Source organism: Pinus tabuliformis, chromosome 1_1 (assembly GCF_031772625.1).
Source record: "Pinus tabuliformis cultivar Carrire ecotype Pingquan chromosome 1_1, CPIR1, whole genome shotgun sequence".
Classification (NCBI taxonomy): Eukaryota; Viridiplantae; Streptophyta; class Pinopsida; order Pinales; family Pinaceae; genus Pinus; species Pinus tabuliformis.
The window spans coordinates 742,250,188-742,267,093 of record NC_142297.1 but is presented as its reverse complement, the minus strand read 5'-3'; the positions used below and the strand labels follow the sequence as shown (position 1 = coordinate 742,267,093).

The 16,906-nt window shown below is 38.8% G+C and overlaps 1 protein-coding gene across 1 annotated transcript; it reads left to right on the top strand.

The window, feature by feature from the left end:
- The first annotated feature begins 3,847 nt into the window (after positions 1-3,847).
- Positions 3,848-9,829, top strand: LOC149216113 (uncharacterized). Its single transcript, XM_089392701.1, has 4 exons — positions 3,848-4,649; positions 4,770-5,835; positions 5,960-6,289; positions 6,377-9,829. Exons 1-4 carry the CDS (start codon positions 4,054-4,056, stop codon positions 9,656-9,658), a joined length of 5,274 nt encoding a protein of 1,757 aa, XP_089248827.1. The 5' UTR covers positions 3,848-4,053; the 3' UTR covers positions 9,659-9,829.
- Positions 9,830-16,906: the final 7,077 nt, after the last annotated feature.

Below are 16,906 nucleotides of genomic sequence, written 5' to 3'. Positions count from 1 at the left end.
CATCATGGAGGCTCAAAAGCAGGGCAATATGGCTAAAGGATGGTGACCGTAACACTAGATTTTTTCATAAATTTGCAAATGCCAGGCGGGAAAAAAATACAATTTGGAGAATTAGTGATGGTAAAGGTGGTTATTATGTATCCCAACATGATATTTCAAATGAAGCTGTGAGGCATTTTAAAAACCAATACAAAAGAAAGGAAGTCTGTGATTTTCAGGATACTCTTTGGGGTATCGAATTGGCTCCAAAAATGTTTGATGATGAGAAAAATGCGAGCCTTTTCCAGCCAATCACAGAAGAGGAACTTCTTGGCATTCTCAAAGCTTTTAAAAAGGATAAAAGCCCAGGCCCGGACGGCTGGACCATAGAATTTTTCTCTCATTTTTATGACATCATCAAAAAAGACCTGCTGAGGATGGTTGAGGCATCTCGTATGTCTGGAAGTATTCACCACATCATATCATCCACTCAGATTGCTCTAATCCCAAAAAAGGCAGAAGCGGAATCTTTCCAAGATTTCAGGCCGATATCATTATGCAATATCTCTTTCAAAATCATCACCAAAATTATTGCGGAGAGAATGAAATCGACGCTGGCCACTTTCCTCTCCAAGGACCAACATGCTTTTTTAAAGGGGCGCAACATTTTGGATGCAGTTGCTATTACTCAGGAAAGCCTGTTTTCAATGATATCAAGGAAAACAGATGCGGCCATACTAAAAATTGATCTGCAGAGAGCTTATGATTGTTTGGATTGGGGATACATGAGATGTTTACTGGCAAAGATTGGACTAAACTCTCAATCCATCAATTGGATTATGTCATGCGTCGAGAACGTCCACTACTCGGTCATTATTAATGGAATGCCTTCTCCTTTCTTCCCAGCGGAAAGGGGTCTTCGTCAGGGGTGCCCCCTCTCCCCTCTTTTATTTATTCTGGCGATGAACTCTCTCAGCCTTCAGATTAACAAAGCAGTGGTTGAAAAGAGATGCAGTCCGGTCAGGATATGCAGGGACATCTATTTATCTCATAACCTCTTTGTTGATGACGTGCTCATCTTCGCTATGCTGTGCAGAGTATCCTGGATTTGCCTCAATGACATTCTTAATAGATTCCAGAGAGCTACTGGGTTATATATTAACAGAGGAAAATCTACCCTTTTCCACAATGATTCAAACATGGAAATGGTGAATTGGATTGTTGATCTGCTTGGTATCGAATCAAGATCGCTTAAAGAGGGTTTGAAATATCTGGGATTTCAACTAAAGGCCAAGGGCTACTCCAAAGCGGATTGGCAATGGGTGTTGGAAAGATTCTATAAAAAGATCTCGGCCTGGGAATATAAGACTCTTTCTTTGGCAGGTAGATGTGTTCTAACTCAGGCAGTCTTAGCGCAATTAGCTGTTTATTGGGCTCATATCTTCTTCCTTCCAGCAAGCATTATTCACAAAATGAACAAACTGTCGGCAAATTTTATATGGGGCGGAAGATCTAATCAGAGTAAAATCCATTTGTCTAAGCTGGAGAAGATCTCTTTACCAAAGAAGCTTGGCGGTTGGGGCTTGCTAGATATGCGAACTTTTGGAAGAGCGCTCTTATGCAAAACGCTGTGGAGAGGCATTTATGGTGATGGTCTGTGGAGTCTAACTATTAGAAAGAAATATTTGCAAGATAAAGATCTGGAATTTTGGTACAGGAGGGGATCTATTGGAGTCAGACAAGGATCTGCTATCTGGCTCGGTCTCAGGAAAGTTCAGCAATACTTCTTGGAGAACTTGAGATGGAGTCTTTATTCTGGCAACCGAATCTTAATCGGAATCGACTCCATTGTGGGCGGGCGAGAATGTGTTTTCTTCCCTGAAAATCTCTTACTTTTTCTTCACAGGAATGGTATTTTTACGTGGGATAAATTAATTTCATCCTGGAGCGGTCCTATTCCTTTATGGAAAGATGCCCACGATCTTCATTTGACAGCCCCGCTGCTTCCGGTTTGGAAATCTGTAAAAGATGCTCTTTGTAGTTTGGGAATCCACCGCTCTGGGACAACGGACCATCTTATGTGGGTCGTTCCAAATGCAAAGTCGCCAGCTCGTGTTAAAGACATCTACGCTGATATGATTAATTCAAAGGCTTCAAACTCCTGCTCTATATATCCCCCGAGTTTCTGGAAGTCGGGGTGCCCTCTCAAAATGATTCTGTTCTCGTGGCTGGTCTTCAACAACAGAAATTTGTCTTGGGAAAATTTGAGGAAGAGGAGCTGGCATGGTCCGAGTAGATGTGCTATGTGCGAAGCTGCGGAGGAATCCAATCTTCATATGTTCTTCCAATGCAACTCCTCTCTTCAGATCTGGTATGAATTGTCTCTGCTTTATGGTTTCCCTCATGTTGTTTTTGTTTCAGTTCAGGTTGCTTTTCAATGGTGGTGCGCTCAAAAGGATTCATGGCGATCTCTATTTATCATTTCCCTATGGTGCTTATGGAAATGGAGGAATGCCAAAATCTTCAAAGACTCAAAAGAGCTTCTAAAGTCAATCTTGCATCATATTGTTTCCATACACGATGTGATGCCTGTAAAAAAGCCCAAGCTGAAAAAGGACCGCAAAAAAGAGGTTGAAGATCCTCTCATTAGTGTTCCCTGTGCTTTTTTTGATGGGGTCGAGCAGAATAATATTTGTGGATGTGGTGTCCACGTTATTATGGATGAGAAGCTGCAATATTTTTTATCATGGAACGGTGGGAGTGGCTCAAACAGCTTGGCTGGGGTGAGGGCTCTTGCAGGACTGCTTTCCTTCTGTGTGTTTTTTGAGATTCAGAACATTTCAATTTACGATGATTCAAAATTGATGATCGACCATGTAAGGGGAGCCTGCCACATCAGTGGTCCTCATTTGTCTGGGTGGATGGACAAGATAATGTATTTCTGGGAGAATATGAAACAGTGCTCAATTCACCACATCTTCCGTTCCCAAAATGTTCAAGCTGACTGTCTGTCAAAGAAGGGGCTGTCTTTAGGGCCTGGTTCTTGGTCTATGCTGGTTTGTGATGGAGAACGCTCTTGCTTCATCCAAGACTTTTCCATCCCTGGATTATGATCCTTTCTTTTCATCCTTCTGCTTATTTACTATTCAGCGAGTTTTTTTGTTATATGTGTATAGACATCTGATGATCCTGTCTTCTAAAAGACTGTTTTGCTGTGATTTTGGTATGATGATGTTTAAGTCTCCTTTGGGATGTCCTATGTATACAAGTTTTTGATTTCATTTGCTAACAAGATGGCTAGTTTTGATCCTTTATGTATCTTATGTACTTTTATATTGACTCAATATAATACTATGAAGCTTTTTTTCTCTGCAAAGAAAAAAAAATTTCATGTATTATCAACTATCCTAATAAAAAGAGTTTTTCATGTATTACCAAGGATTTTAAATTATAACTCAATTGGAAAAAAATTCCCAATAAAATATCAATATTGAGTGATTTTACAAAATATTTAATAAAATATAAATGTTATAATTGATGCTGCAAGTCAACCATATGCCAAATGTGGGAAGCGAATCTTTGAACATCAAGTGGCATAGGATTTATTGGTTGCCATTTTAAATTGCCGGATTTCAATATCTATTACAACAGGATTTAATGCTGCCGTGTACGATACTTAATTTTGCCGTGTTTGAGTGGAGTATTCTGTCTTCACGTGTTGGTCACCCATAAAAATCGGAAGTGTGGAAGTCGACGGATTACGATGGTGTTAAGTGGACCCACTTCTCGGGTTACGTGACAACACACTAAGAATTTACAATTTACAGACACCATTATTACCAATACCCATATAGTATTCTCAGCTATGCTTTTATTGAAAGTGCCCATTTCACACCATCGCTCAACCCATCAATTGCAGCTTTATAACGCTCTTCCTCGGCTCGCTTGCAGTTTCCGCCGATCAAAATCGACTGTCTTTGCTTCAACATCTCATTTATTATTTCTGTTCAGCAGTCCATAATAATAATTTCATTTGTTATTTCTGTTCGGCAGTCCATACTTATCCAGATTCCCATGGCAATGGCAAACCTAACTACCGCCCCAGGTCACGATGACAATGATTCTGCTGCTTCTTCTTCCTCGGCTTCATCCGTTGCCTCGTCTTCTTGTTCCCGGTTCGACGTCTTCATAAGTCACCGCGGGCCGGATGTAAAAGACACCTTTGCGAGCCATCTCTATAGACGCCTTCTTGATCATGGATTGAGCGTCTTTCTGGACAGGGAGGAATTGGAGGAGGGACACAATTTTTCTTCTCAAATAGAACAAGCTATCCGCGGTGCCTCAGTCCAAATTGCAATTTTCTCCGAAAGGTATGCAGAATCTAGTTGGTGTCTTAATGAGCTTGTTTTCATGAAAAACGCCGAGGCTACCAGTCCTCAGCGGGTTACCATTCTTCCCATCTTTTTTAAGGTGGATCCTTCTGAGGTCCGATATACAGAGACAAAAGGAAGGTACGCTGAAGCCCTGAAGAAGCTCCAGGACAAGAGAATACCCGACCCTCAAACAGGTGGTCAAAAACCACTTTACAGTTCAGACACTATTCAGAATTGGAGAACCACACTTTCATATGTTGCAGATCTGAGCGGTTTCGAACTGAAACGATATAATGGGTGAGGATCTCCCACAATCTCTGGCAATCTGTAATCGTATTGGATTTGTTGGCATGATATAAGGTACATGATGTTTACTTTCTAACTTATTATTTTACTTCATCAATGTGTATTATTCAGGGACGAGGGCGAGCTCTTGGATGAAGTCCTCAGAAGGGTTTTAAAAACTGTTCCAAAACGACCTTTGTTTGTGGCTAAATATCCAACTGGGTTGGACCTAAAATTAGAAGAATTTGAAAAGACAGTGTTGCAGGCGCAGGAGGAGCAGGTGAAACCCAAAGTTGTGGGGATCTTGGGTGTAGGCGGGGTCGGAAAAACGACACTGGCCAAAGCATTCTTCAACCTTAACAGGTCAAAGTACAACGAATCCGCCTTTATTGACAATGTTAGGGAAATGTCTCTAAATATTTTAAAAAGTAAGCTCATTAAAGGCTTGAAACTTGGAAATGGAAATATAGAAACTGAGTGTACAGAGGAAGGTATACCAAAGCATCCCTTATCCTGTCACGCTCTCTTAGTTTTAGACGATGTAAATGATACAAATCAACAGGAAGCGCTTTTGACAATTAAGGGTTCTCTTAGCCCTGAAAGCTTGATTTTGCTTACATCGCGTGACAAGCATGTCCTTGAAAACCATGGAGTGTCAGAGGGATCCCTTTATTATTTAAAGGGATTGAATATCCCGCAATCCAAACAACTCTTCTGTTCCTATGCTTTTAATCAGCCACATCCACTACCAGAATTTGCAGATTTGGTAGATCGGTTTGTTAGTGTGTGTGATGGATTGCCACTATCATTGAAAGTAGTGGGCGCACTAGTTTATGGACAACAATATGATTACTGGGAAGATCAATTGTTTCGACTTCAAAGTAATTTTCCCAAAGAGATAGAGGGCTGTTTTAGAATAAGTTATGACTCACTTGAGGAAAATGACAAGTCAATATTCTTAGATATTGCTTGTTTCTTCATAGGACAAGACAGAGATAAAGCTATCAGGATATGGGGTAAGGTTGGGCTTCAAAATCTGCAGGACAAGTGTCTATTAGATGTGGACACTGAAAATAAAATAAATATGCATGATCATATTAGGGATCTTGGAAGAAAATTTGCCAAGGAAGTCATGCCCCTTCGTATTTGGGGTTCGACAACCAATATCACTGATGATTTGTTACAGCGATCCTCACATGTAAGTACTTCGACAATCCAAACCTTTTTCTTGGGTTTAATTAAATTTTAAGCTTTAAAATTTCTTATTTCGTGACAAAGTTAGATTAGTTCACTGTAGATTTTTTTTCTTGATCAATGAGCAGGTAATATCTGAGGTTAGCGGAATAAGTATGGTTAGTTCCTCCCTTGATTTCTTCACGGATAAACATCCCGACCTTTCAAATACCCCGACTTCACAAGTATCACGGATCAGGCCTCTATTCAGTAATTTCGATTTTAGTAAGTTGCAACTTGTTGCAACTGAAGAAGATCATTTAGAAGACATATTGAGGGAGCAGAAACCGCATTTGACATGGCTCCGTTGGTATGGATTTTCCCACTCTTCCCTTCCTGACTGGATTCCGATGACGAAGTTAAGAGTTCTGGAAATGCAGGGAAACACTTTGAATACACTGTGGCCACATCAATCTAAAGTACGAAAATATGAGTGCGTTTATCCTTCTTCATTTAATTTCTCATTTTGTAGGCTACAATCTTATGTTGAAACGTGAACATTGCAGGTGTTGCCTCTCGATCTGAAAGAGTTAAATATCTCGGCTCCCCTCTCAGAGATTCCAAGGTCTATAGGGCAGCTGAAGTACCTCCAAAGGATCGCCATATGGAATCACTCCAAAGCAGTCACCGTCGAAAGGTTGCCCGACGAATTTTGTCATTTGCGCTCTTTGAAATACTTAATTTTCAAAGGGTTCTCAAAATTGGTGTCGCTACCTGTTTCATTTGGAGAGTTAAATAACTTACAGCTCATGGATTTGGAAGGTGCTTCCTCTTTGCTCACTCTTCCCAATTCATTTGGCAATTTAAGTCGCCTGAAACATCTTTCATTGAGGGGTTGCGAGAATTTGACCATCGACAATGGAACTCTTGGAGATATTAAAATGCTGGAACACTTGGATCTTTCATCCTGCAGTCAGTTGGTCGACTTGCCACCCCAAGTCGCACATCAACGGTCCTTGCAACAGTTATATTTGCAGGAAACAAAGTTAAAAGAATTCCCTAGCGTTATTGGAGACCTCTGCAATTTGGAAGTTCTAAAATTAGGTAGCGATTTGTTGGAAGCGCTTCCACTTTGGCTCGGTGACCTCAAGAGCTTGAAGATCTTCTCACTCTCTTCTTCGCCGCAATTGAAATCCTTGCCCGATTCCATTGAACTGTTGACTCAGTTGACAGATTTGGATATAGAAAATTGTGGGATAGAATATCTACCAGAACACCTTCTCAAGATGAACAATCTAGAATCTCTAGTGGTATCAGATTGTCCGTTGCGCGAACTTCCATTTAAAAGGGTTGGAGGAGACAAAGAAAGGCACTTATCATTACAAGGGGAAAGAACAATGAATAAATTGAATTCCTCCAATGGCATGTGCATGTTTTGGCTCAAGAAATTAGAGCTGTCAGGGACAGAAATAAGGGAGGTATTTTTTGAAGAGGGAATTTGCCCCAACCTTCAACAACTGTCCTTGAGGGGGTGTCATGAATTGAGGCAACTTGGATGGATTTGTGGCCAGTCAAAACCTCCAGATCTCGACATCAGCAGGTGTGTGAATGTTGAGGACCTCCCCGGTTTTGAAACGTTGGTACCTTTGAAGGCTTTGGATGTTCAGAGATGTGAGAAGCTCGAGAGAATACAAGGGTTGGGCCAGCTTACAAGACTGAGAAATCTATTTGTTGAGCAATGCCATGAGATACGAGAGCTACCAGGTGTGGAATATTTGACCTCTTTGGCGGTGTTGAGAGCTAGAGGATGTAAGAAGCTCGAGGGCATACCAGGGTTGGGGCAGCTCACAAAGCTTGGAAAATTAGATATTCGGGAATGTCATGCGATACAAGAGCTGCCAGGGGTGGAATGTTTGACTTCTTTGGAGTGGTTGCTGATTGGTGGATGTGAGAAGCTAAGGAGCATACCAGGGTTGGGGCAGTTCACAAAGCTTAAAACATTAGATTTTAGGCAATGGCGTGAGATACAAGAGCTGCCAGGGGTGGAATGTTTGACTTCTTTGGAGTGGTTGAGTGTTTATGGATGTGAGAAGCTAAGGAGCATACCAGGTTTGGGGCAGTTCACAAAGCTTACACGTCTGGATGTTGGTGGATGCCGTGAGATGCAAGACCTGCCAGGGGTGGAATGTTTGACTTCTTTGGAGTGGTTGAGTGTTCATGGATGTGAGAAGCTAAGGAGCATACCAGGTTTGGGGCAGTTCACAAAGCTTACACATCTGGATGTTGGTGGATGCCGTGAGATGCAAGACCTGCCAGGGGTGGAATGTTTGACTTCTTTGGAGTGGTTGAGGGTTAGTGGATGTGAGAAGCTAAGGAGCATACCAGGGTTGGGGCAGTTCACAAAGCTTAAAACATTAGATTTTAGGCAATGGCGTGAGATACAAGAGCTGCCAGGGGTGGAATGTTTGACTTCTTTGGAGTGGTTGAGTGTTTATGGATGTGAGAAGCTAAGGAGCATACCAGGTTTGGGGCAGTTCACAAAGCTTACACGTCTGGATGTTGGTGGATGCCGTGAGATGCAAGACCTGCCAGGGGTGGAATGTTTGACTTCTTTGGAGTGGTTGAGTGTTTATGGATGTGAGAAGCTAAGGAGCATACCAGGTTTGGGGCAGTTCACAAAGCTTACACATCTGGATGTTGGTGGATGCCGTGAGATGCAAGACCTGCCAGGGGTGGAATGTTTGACTTCTTTGGAGTGGTTGAGTGTTGATGGATGTGAGAAGCTAAGGAGCATACCAGGTTTGGGGCAGTTCACAAAGCTTACACATCTGGATGTTGGTGGATGCCGTGAGATGCAAGACTTGCCAGGGGTGGAATGTTTGACTTCTTTGGAGTGGTTGAGTGTTTATGGATGTGAGAAGCTAAGGAGCATACCAGGTTTGGGGCAGTTCACAAAGCTTACACATTTGGATGTTGGTGGATGCCGTGAGATGCAAGACCTGCCAGGGGTGGAATGTTTGACTTCTTTGGAGTGGTTGAGTGTTTATGGATGTGAGAAGCTAAGGAGCATACCAGGTTTGGGGCAGTTCACAAAGCTTACACATCTGGATGTTGGTGGATGCCGTGAGATGCAAGACCTGCCAGGGGTGGAATGTTTGACTTCTTTGGAGTGGTTGAGGGTTAGTGGATGTGAGAAGCTAAGGAGCATACCAGGGTTGGGGCAGTTCACAAAGCTTAAAACATTAGATTTTAGGCAATGGCGTGAGATACAAGAGCTGCCAGGGGTGGAATGTTTGACTTCTTTGGAGTGGTTGAGTGTTTATGGATGTGAGAAGCTAAGGAACATACCAGGTTTGGGGCAGTTCACAAAGCTTACACATCTGGATGTTGGTGGATGCCGTGAGATGCAAGACCTGCCAGGGGTGGAATGTTTGACTTCTTTGGAGTGGTTGAGTGTTAATGGATGTGAGAAGCTAAGGAGCATACCAGGTTTGGGGCAGTTCACAAAGCTTACACATCTGGATGTTGGTGGATGCCGTGAGATCCAAGAGCTGCCAGGTGTGGAGTGTTTGACTTCTTTGGAGCAGTTGAATGTTGCTGGATGTGTGAAGCTCAGGAGCATACCCTGGTTGGGGCAACTGACAAAGCTTAAAACATTAGAAGTTCAGCAATGCCGTGAGATCCGGGAGCTGCCCGGCGTGGAACATTTAATGTCGTTAGAGCTTCTTGATGTTCGTGGATGTCCCAAACTGCTATTGGGTGGGAGTGTGCTTGAGCAGTTGCGGCAACAATTGAACGAAGGCCTAAAATATGAAAAACAAAGAAGAAAAAGGTGGGGTTGCTTGTAATTTCTGTATTGATCATAAATTTGGTCAAACTCAGTGTTTGACTACAGTAGCGCATCTTAGCAGCGTGGATTTCCTTCCTCCACGATGTTACATTAAGGAACCACTTTCAAAGAACTTAGATTGTAGTTATGTTATTCATTAAAAGTGATGACACTTCACGCTTCTCAAATACACGAAATATATAATTAGTTAAAATTAAATTAATGTTATGTTAAATATTATTACATCGATAGCTATAAGAAAAATTATCAAATTTTTAATTAATATAAAAATATTTTTTTAACGATTTTAATTAATTCTTAATTCATATAAAAAGTTTTGGATTGACTAAAGTTGAATTGAATTAATTAACCTGTCGCATATTTGTTATGAAATTATTTCATAATAAATTTTTGTTAGGTTATAAAATGATGGATTATTTTAACCTATTGTATTGGTTAGGAATATGATTTTGATAATAATTTGTTTCATGTATGTTACGAAATGAGTGGTTATTTTAGTATATTGATAATTTGTATTTATGTTATTTTCTATTCTATTTAGTATAAATTTATTTTGAGTGATTTAATGTAGAATTTTTTATTTTTCTTAAAGCAACTTAACATAAATATGATTTTTTTTTAGTTTATTATTTGTTAATTTAGTTAATGTAGTGGTTTTTTGGTAAATCAATGTGTTGTATTATGAAGGAAAATTAAAGTTAAGATAGTCTTCGGCAAAATCACATAATCAATCTTTTGTCGACGCGTTTCAAACCAACCAGTGTGGTTCATCGTCAGGACAAGTTGAAGGACTGATCTGGCTAAGCCTGATTAAATAGAGTGTGCAGAGATCCCAACGGTTATATTGCAACGGCTAATTTTGACTTAGTCAAACTAATAATTTTATTATTAACCGAAACCTACTATTATTAGTTAATTGAATATAATAAATATAATGTTTAAATATAATGGTCATTATATTTATTAAAAATCTATATTTATTATTATTCTTAAATTAATTAATTCCAAATAAATAGTATTAAAATACTATTAATCTTTAGAATTTAGTTACAATGGTAATTGCGTATTTAAAAATTGTTTATACCTAAGGATCCAATGGTAAAGATATAATAGTTAATAAATTATGGTAAATTCATAATGGTAAACTACCTATTATGGTCATTAATAAATTATATTAATATTCCCAAATTATTTAACTCTAAATAAATGGTAATAAATTACTATTGTTTTTAGAATCATGTTATAATAGGTAAAAGTTTAAACCAAAAAATCATTTTAATTTAAAAATTTTTAATTGTAAAGGCCCATTCGAAATTAAATTAATAAGTACTAACCACTAATCTATATTTTCTTAATAATTTATAGTTCTAATAATATTAAAAAACAATAAATAGTATTTTAGTTAAATTAATATTCCTAGAATGTAGTTTACCTAAGGTAAATGCCATAATTAACATAAATGTTTATTAATAATAGTATATTCATTAACCTAATATTAGTGGTATATCATATATTTTTCTAATAATTTCTTGTTTATCATTTAACCTTAAGGGTCATTAGGTAAAATTGGATTACCTCTTATCATTAATTATATTCAGTAATTTATCAATAATAATTTACTAAAATTCGTATTAGAATTAATTATGTTATTAGTTATTAATCTTATCACTTATAAGGTTTAGAAAAGGAAGGCCTTTATTAATTCAATATAAGGAAATCAGTTAAAAGTAACTTGATTCTAAAAACAATAGTAATTTATTACCATTTATTTAGAGTTAAATAATTTGGGAATATTAATATAATTTATTAATGACCATAATAGGTAGTTTACCATTATGAATTTACCATAATTTATTAACTATTATATCTTTACCATTGGATCCTTAGGTATAAACAATTTTTAAATACGCAATTACCATTGTAACTAAATTCTAAAGATTAATAGTATTTTAATACTATTTATTTGGAATTAATTAATTTAAGAATAATAATAAATATAGATTTTTAATAAATATAATGACCATTATATTTAAACATTATATTTATTATATTCAATTAACTAATAATAGTAGGTTTCGATTAATAATAAAATTATTAGTTTGACTAAGTCAAAATTAGCCGTTGCAATATAACCGTTGGGATCTCTGCACACTCTATTTAATCAGGCTTAGCCAGATCAGTCCTTCAACTTGTCCTGACGATGAACCACACTGGTTGGTTCGAAACGCGTCGACAAAAGATTGATTATGTGAATTTGGCGAAGACTATCTTAACAATGTTATGGATCACAGAAGTCTAAATTCCTTAAAAATTAAAGTTATCCGATTTTGCTAGATTGTTCTTTGAGGATTTTAATTCTGTTCAAAATAATACTCTTATTATTATTAGTTTTGGATTTCTCTAAAAGACACTAGTTATAAAAGTTTTCACTCACAACAATACACCATAGCCAACACATATACAACCAACAACTAAGTACATCATGATAGTCAAAAGCCCTACTAACTGGGCCAAAAAAAACAAAAGACGTCAAACTGTAAAGCCATTTGGATGGAACACTGACCAACAAACCTTTGACCTTTTCAGCGTTCCTACCATCACGGCCCACGTGTTTATGCAAACCACTGCTTTGAATTCTCAAAGAAGTGTCTTGAATTTCCTTCCTAAAGTACACGTTAGTACCCTCACGCTCAAACTCGGTGGATCTGTCGGATCCCCGCTATCAAAACCATAAGCAATATGCCCCTCCACATGACCCAGGTGGGAGCCAGTGTTGTCCAAGTAGAAGCATTGATTTTTAAGCATCCTTTTCTTCCCGGGTGGCGAATGTAGAAATTAATGTGGAGATATGAAATTGCGTATGAAATTTAACTAAAACACAAGACTCAAATCTACTCTACTCATCTGCGGAATTCAATTCACAATTGAGAGCACAACTCATAAACATGAAATAAGAAATAATACGCATGCACATGAAAACACATTGATATCTAATGGGAAAGCAACTGCTAAAAACCCCTTCAACTTTGTGTTCATTAATCAAGTGAGTAAGAGAATATATTACAATTGTCAACTCAATGCCAAAGCTCAACCTACAAAAGCAATTATATTCTCTCCTACTAAATGATTGATCTGGCTAGTACTTAACCAACTTAGCACACCACACGAGCACACCACACCCATATTTCCTTGTGTTGTTCTTTGAGGAATTGGCCCCCTATTAATTAGGGAATTCCTCTAATTGATTGCACAATTCCCAAGGATGGTCCACCTGACCTCATGCAACACCTGTACACTCAACTAGTTTACAACTGTCAATTAACAGCCTTGGAAACTCCACCACAACTGGGAAACTCGTATTCTTTGCATGCGTGAGCTAATTATTAGTTGATTGATCAGTTAACTACATGATCTTTGAGTTAGACTGATGTCTTACTAAACTCACCACCAACTAGTTCAATTAACAGTTAGAACTAGTTTAACTGATCACAACTGAAATTAACTCAACCTACGCTCCTAAAATTTAGGAATCACTACATACAACTGAACTTCATGCTCCTAACTCGAATTAACTAAGCTAACTGAGTGATAACAACCATGTCACCTCAGTTAACTTATCCAAGCTGTTTGTTGATGTGGAATTTCAAATTTCCTCAATTCGACTAAGGAAAAATCAAATTAAGAATTTCTTGCTGCATTTTTCAACACTCTCTCTCAACAAGAAAGGGATTATCAACCAACCCTATCATGCATCTATGAAATGTACTGGATGCAACACCTCTTACTGTTGCTATTTCTACTGCAACATCTGCAATTGTCCACTGGAAAAAATTTGTTGTTGACTCTGCGACTGAGCCTCCTGCTATGTTGTCAACACTCTGCGCTCCTCAATATCTAACTAAAATTGATCCTCCTGCTACTGAATATTGTGGGCTCCTGTAAGATGGGTAATGATCCATGAGGAGAACACCTCAATGAACCTTGCCCAAATTTCTACACTCTTGGGACTAGGGCCTCACATCGCCCCACCTCACACATGGAGGTATGGTTGCATGTGCTCCCTCTGCCCACTTAGCTTGAACTCTCCCCCTACTGTAGGTATCTAATTGAGTGGATGTCTCCACTCTACCTCTTGTCTGCTTCTCCATTTATGGTTGCTCCATAACTTCCTGAGACTCCTTTTGAGGCTTCATTTTGAGAGGTAAATCATGCTCCCTCTCAACCACCATGTCTCTAACCCTTGCCTTGCTCCTCAAAGATTTGCATGCATCTTCTACCTCAAGTGCATATAGGTTCTTGACTCGAGCACCGATCTGCATCACCTGCTCCATGGCTATGTGTCTCAAGAATACTTTCCCTCTGTTAAAGATCACATCGTTACCACGGTCTTCCAACACTGCTACTGAGATGAGATTTTTCTTTAGGCTTGGAACGAACATGACATCCTTGAGTCTGAGAGGGGAGCCCGACTCCCTCTGAAAGGTGATTGTACCAATCCTGGTCGTGTTGTACCTTCCATCGTTTCCAAACTCAATGTTCATATGGAGATATTTCTTCTCCAAGTCATTGAAAATTGTCTATTCCTCGTCACTTGGAACGAGGCACCATTGTCCAAGTACCACACACTCCCCATCACGGTGCTCAACATGCATGCGATAAGGGTGAAGTCAAGCTCGAACTGTGAAGCCAAAGCTTCACGTTCTACTGCTACTGCAGGCTCCTTCTTGCTAGAATTTTTGTGTTGACACTTAGTGGCATAGTGCCCGAATTCATGACAATTGAAGCATTTAATTTTGGACAAGTCTTTCTTCTTGCCCTCTTGGTTGGAATTAGCCTCACCTTGGGAATTCTTTCCCTTGGCGTTCATTCATTTTCCCACTAGAGAAAAGTCCTCTTCATCTGCTCCTTTCAATGAAGTCTCGCCTCTGGTATTCTGCCTTATTTCCTCTTGTACCAAATGAGACCATAAGCGTTCCCAATTTGGTAGTTTTTCTCTTCCGTTCACCGAATCTTGGTAGCTATGCCAACTCTTGGGAAGGCCTAGAAGGGATAGGCTTACCAAATCATCTTCTACAACAGTAACACCAACTCCACCAAGTTCATCACGACATTGTGTGAACCTGCTTAGATACTGTTGAATAGAGTCATTCTTCTGCATCTTGATATTTCAAAGTTTATTCTTGAGCGCCAACTTCTTGTGGTCACTACTATTCTGGAACAAATCTGCCAATGCTTGCCACATTGCATATAGAGTTTCTTTCCCGTGGATATTTGAGACAATGTGGTCCTTTACTCCCTCCAATATGATTCTCCTCACCTTGGCTACACACTTCCTCCATTTTGGTAGATCCTTGACATTAGATGATCCTAGTTTTGAAATGTCAATCTCAAAAAATTCCTTCAACCCATTGTACTCCAGCACTGCGTCCATGCGGTCCTTCCAAGCAACAAAGTTTGAACTTCCCTCAAAGGCATACTCAAGTATTAGACCATAGAAAGCCATCCTGCTAGCTCTGAAGAATTAATCCTGCAAATTCGATCCTCTTGCAATAACAACTTCAAATTTTTTTCTCTACTATGAATCCTGTTGTGATACCATGTAGAAATTAATATGTAGATATGAAACTTCTTATGAAATTTAACTAAAACACAAGACTCAAATCTATTCTACTTATCATCGAAATTCAATTCACGATTGAGAGCACAACTCATAAACATGCAATAAGAAATAACACACATGCACATGAAAACACACATATATATAAGGGGAAAATAATCGATAAAAACACCTTCAACCTTGTGTTCATTAATCAAGTAAGTAAGAGAAGCTATTGCAATTTTAAGCTCAATCCCATAGCTCAACCTACAAAAGAAATTCTATTCTCTCCTACTGAATCACTGATTTGACTAGTACTTAACCAGTTCAACACACCAAACTAGCACACCACACCCCTAATTTCTTATGTTTTTCCTTGAGGAATTGGGCTCCTATTAATTAGGGAATTCCTCTAATTGATTGTGCAATTCCCAAGGATGGTCCACCCTACCTCATGAAACACATGTACACTCAACTAGTTTACAACTGTCGGTTAATTGCCTTGGAAACTCCACCACAAATGGGCAACTCATATTCTTTGCATGCATGAGCTAATTATTAGTTGATTTATCAGTTAACTAGATGATCTTTGAGTTAGAATGACGTCCTGCTACTCAAGTGACCACCAACTAGTTCAATTAACTCGAATTAAATAACTCGAATTAACTAAGCTAACTGAATGATAACAACCATGCCATCTCAGTTAACTCATCCAGACTATATCTTGATGCGAAATTTTAGATTTCCTCAATTTGACTAAGGCAAAATCAAATTAAGAATTTCTTGCTGCATTTTTCAACAACGAAGACGTTATACCACTCCAGTTGCTTGACTTTCATGACCAGACCTAGTAGGGTCTTCATTTTCCCGTGAAAAGCCATAGAATTCAGATATTGGTTCTTCTTGCCCCCGATGTGCCTAAGGTTAGGAACCCAAGATGACATGTCCTCCATGATTTCGAAATCGGAATAGGATTGTCTCTCAATCCTTGCTTAAGTCTCTAATTTACAACCTCAGACCCAAACACAAAATTACAATAAGCGAAATACCCAAGCGAAGAAAGAAATCAACTTGACTTTTCACGTTGCGAGAAGCAAATGACGCCCTCACCAACCCATTGTATTCTTAGGTTATAAGAATTCAACCATAGCCCAGAATGCCAATGGTACTTTGTTGTTGTCACCAACACCCTCATGGTCCAGAGGGCTCATGCCTCACCAACTCAATTACAAATGCAATCCCTAATACATAACTGTCAATGTTGTCAATTGGAGCATAACGCAAGCGTTGGGAGGTCGAGGACCAACCCTCGCCTCCACTCAAACCATGAATCTCAAACTCCAAACGCTTCATATGATAATGGTTAGTGTCAACTAGGGATCTGCATGCAATTACATGTGGGCGCTAGCCATGCCCCCCCTACATTAATACCATCACGTTTGGGGGTGACGAGCACAACCTCTGAACCCCCCATTTCATATTCATTAATGCCCATCAAAATTTAATTAATGTATGTTTATTTTAATTATGAATATGTTTTTTCTAATTTATTATTTGTTAATTTAATTAATATAAATTTATTTTAATTTTGGATCTATTAAGTATGAAAAGGGATAAAATTATTTAAAAAAAATTTGCATTTTAATAAAT

Excerpts from the sequence above, each read along its gene's own strand:
- LOC149216113 (XM_089392701.1), top strand. The coding sequence starts at position 4,054 with ATGGCAATGGCAAACCTAACTACCGCCCCAGGTCACGATGACAATGAT. Across the intron at positions 5,836-5,959 it reads TGTTACAGCGATCCTCACAT|GTAATATCTGAGGTTAGCGG; the intron begins GTAAGTACTTCG and ends ATCAATGAGCAG. Across the intron at positions 6,290-6,376 it reads TGTGGCCACATCAATCTAAA|GTGTTGCCTCTCGATCTGAA; the intron begins GTACGAAAATAT and ends TGAACATTGCAG.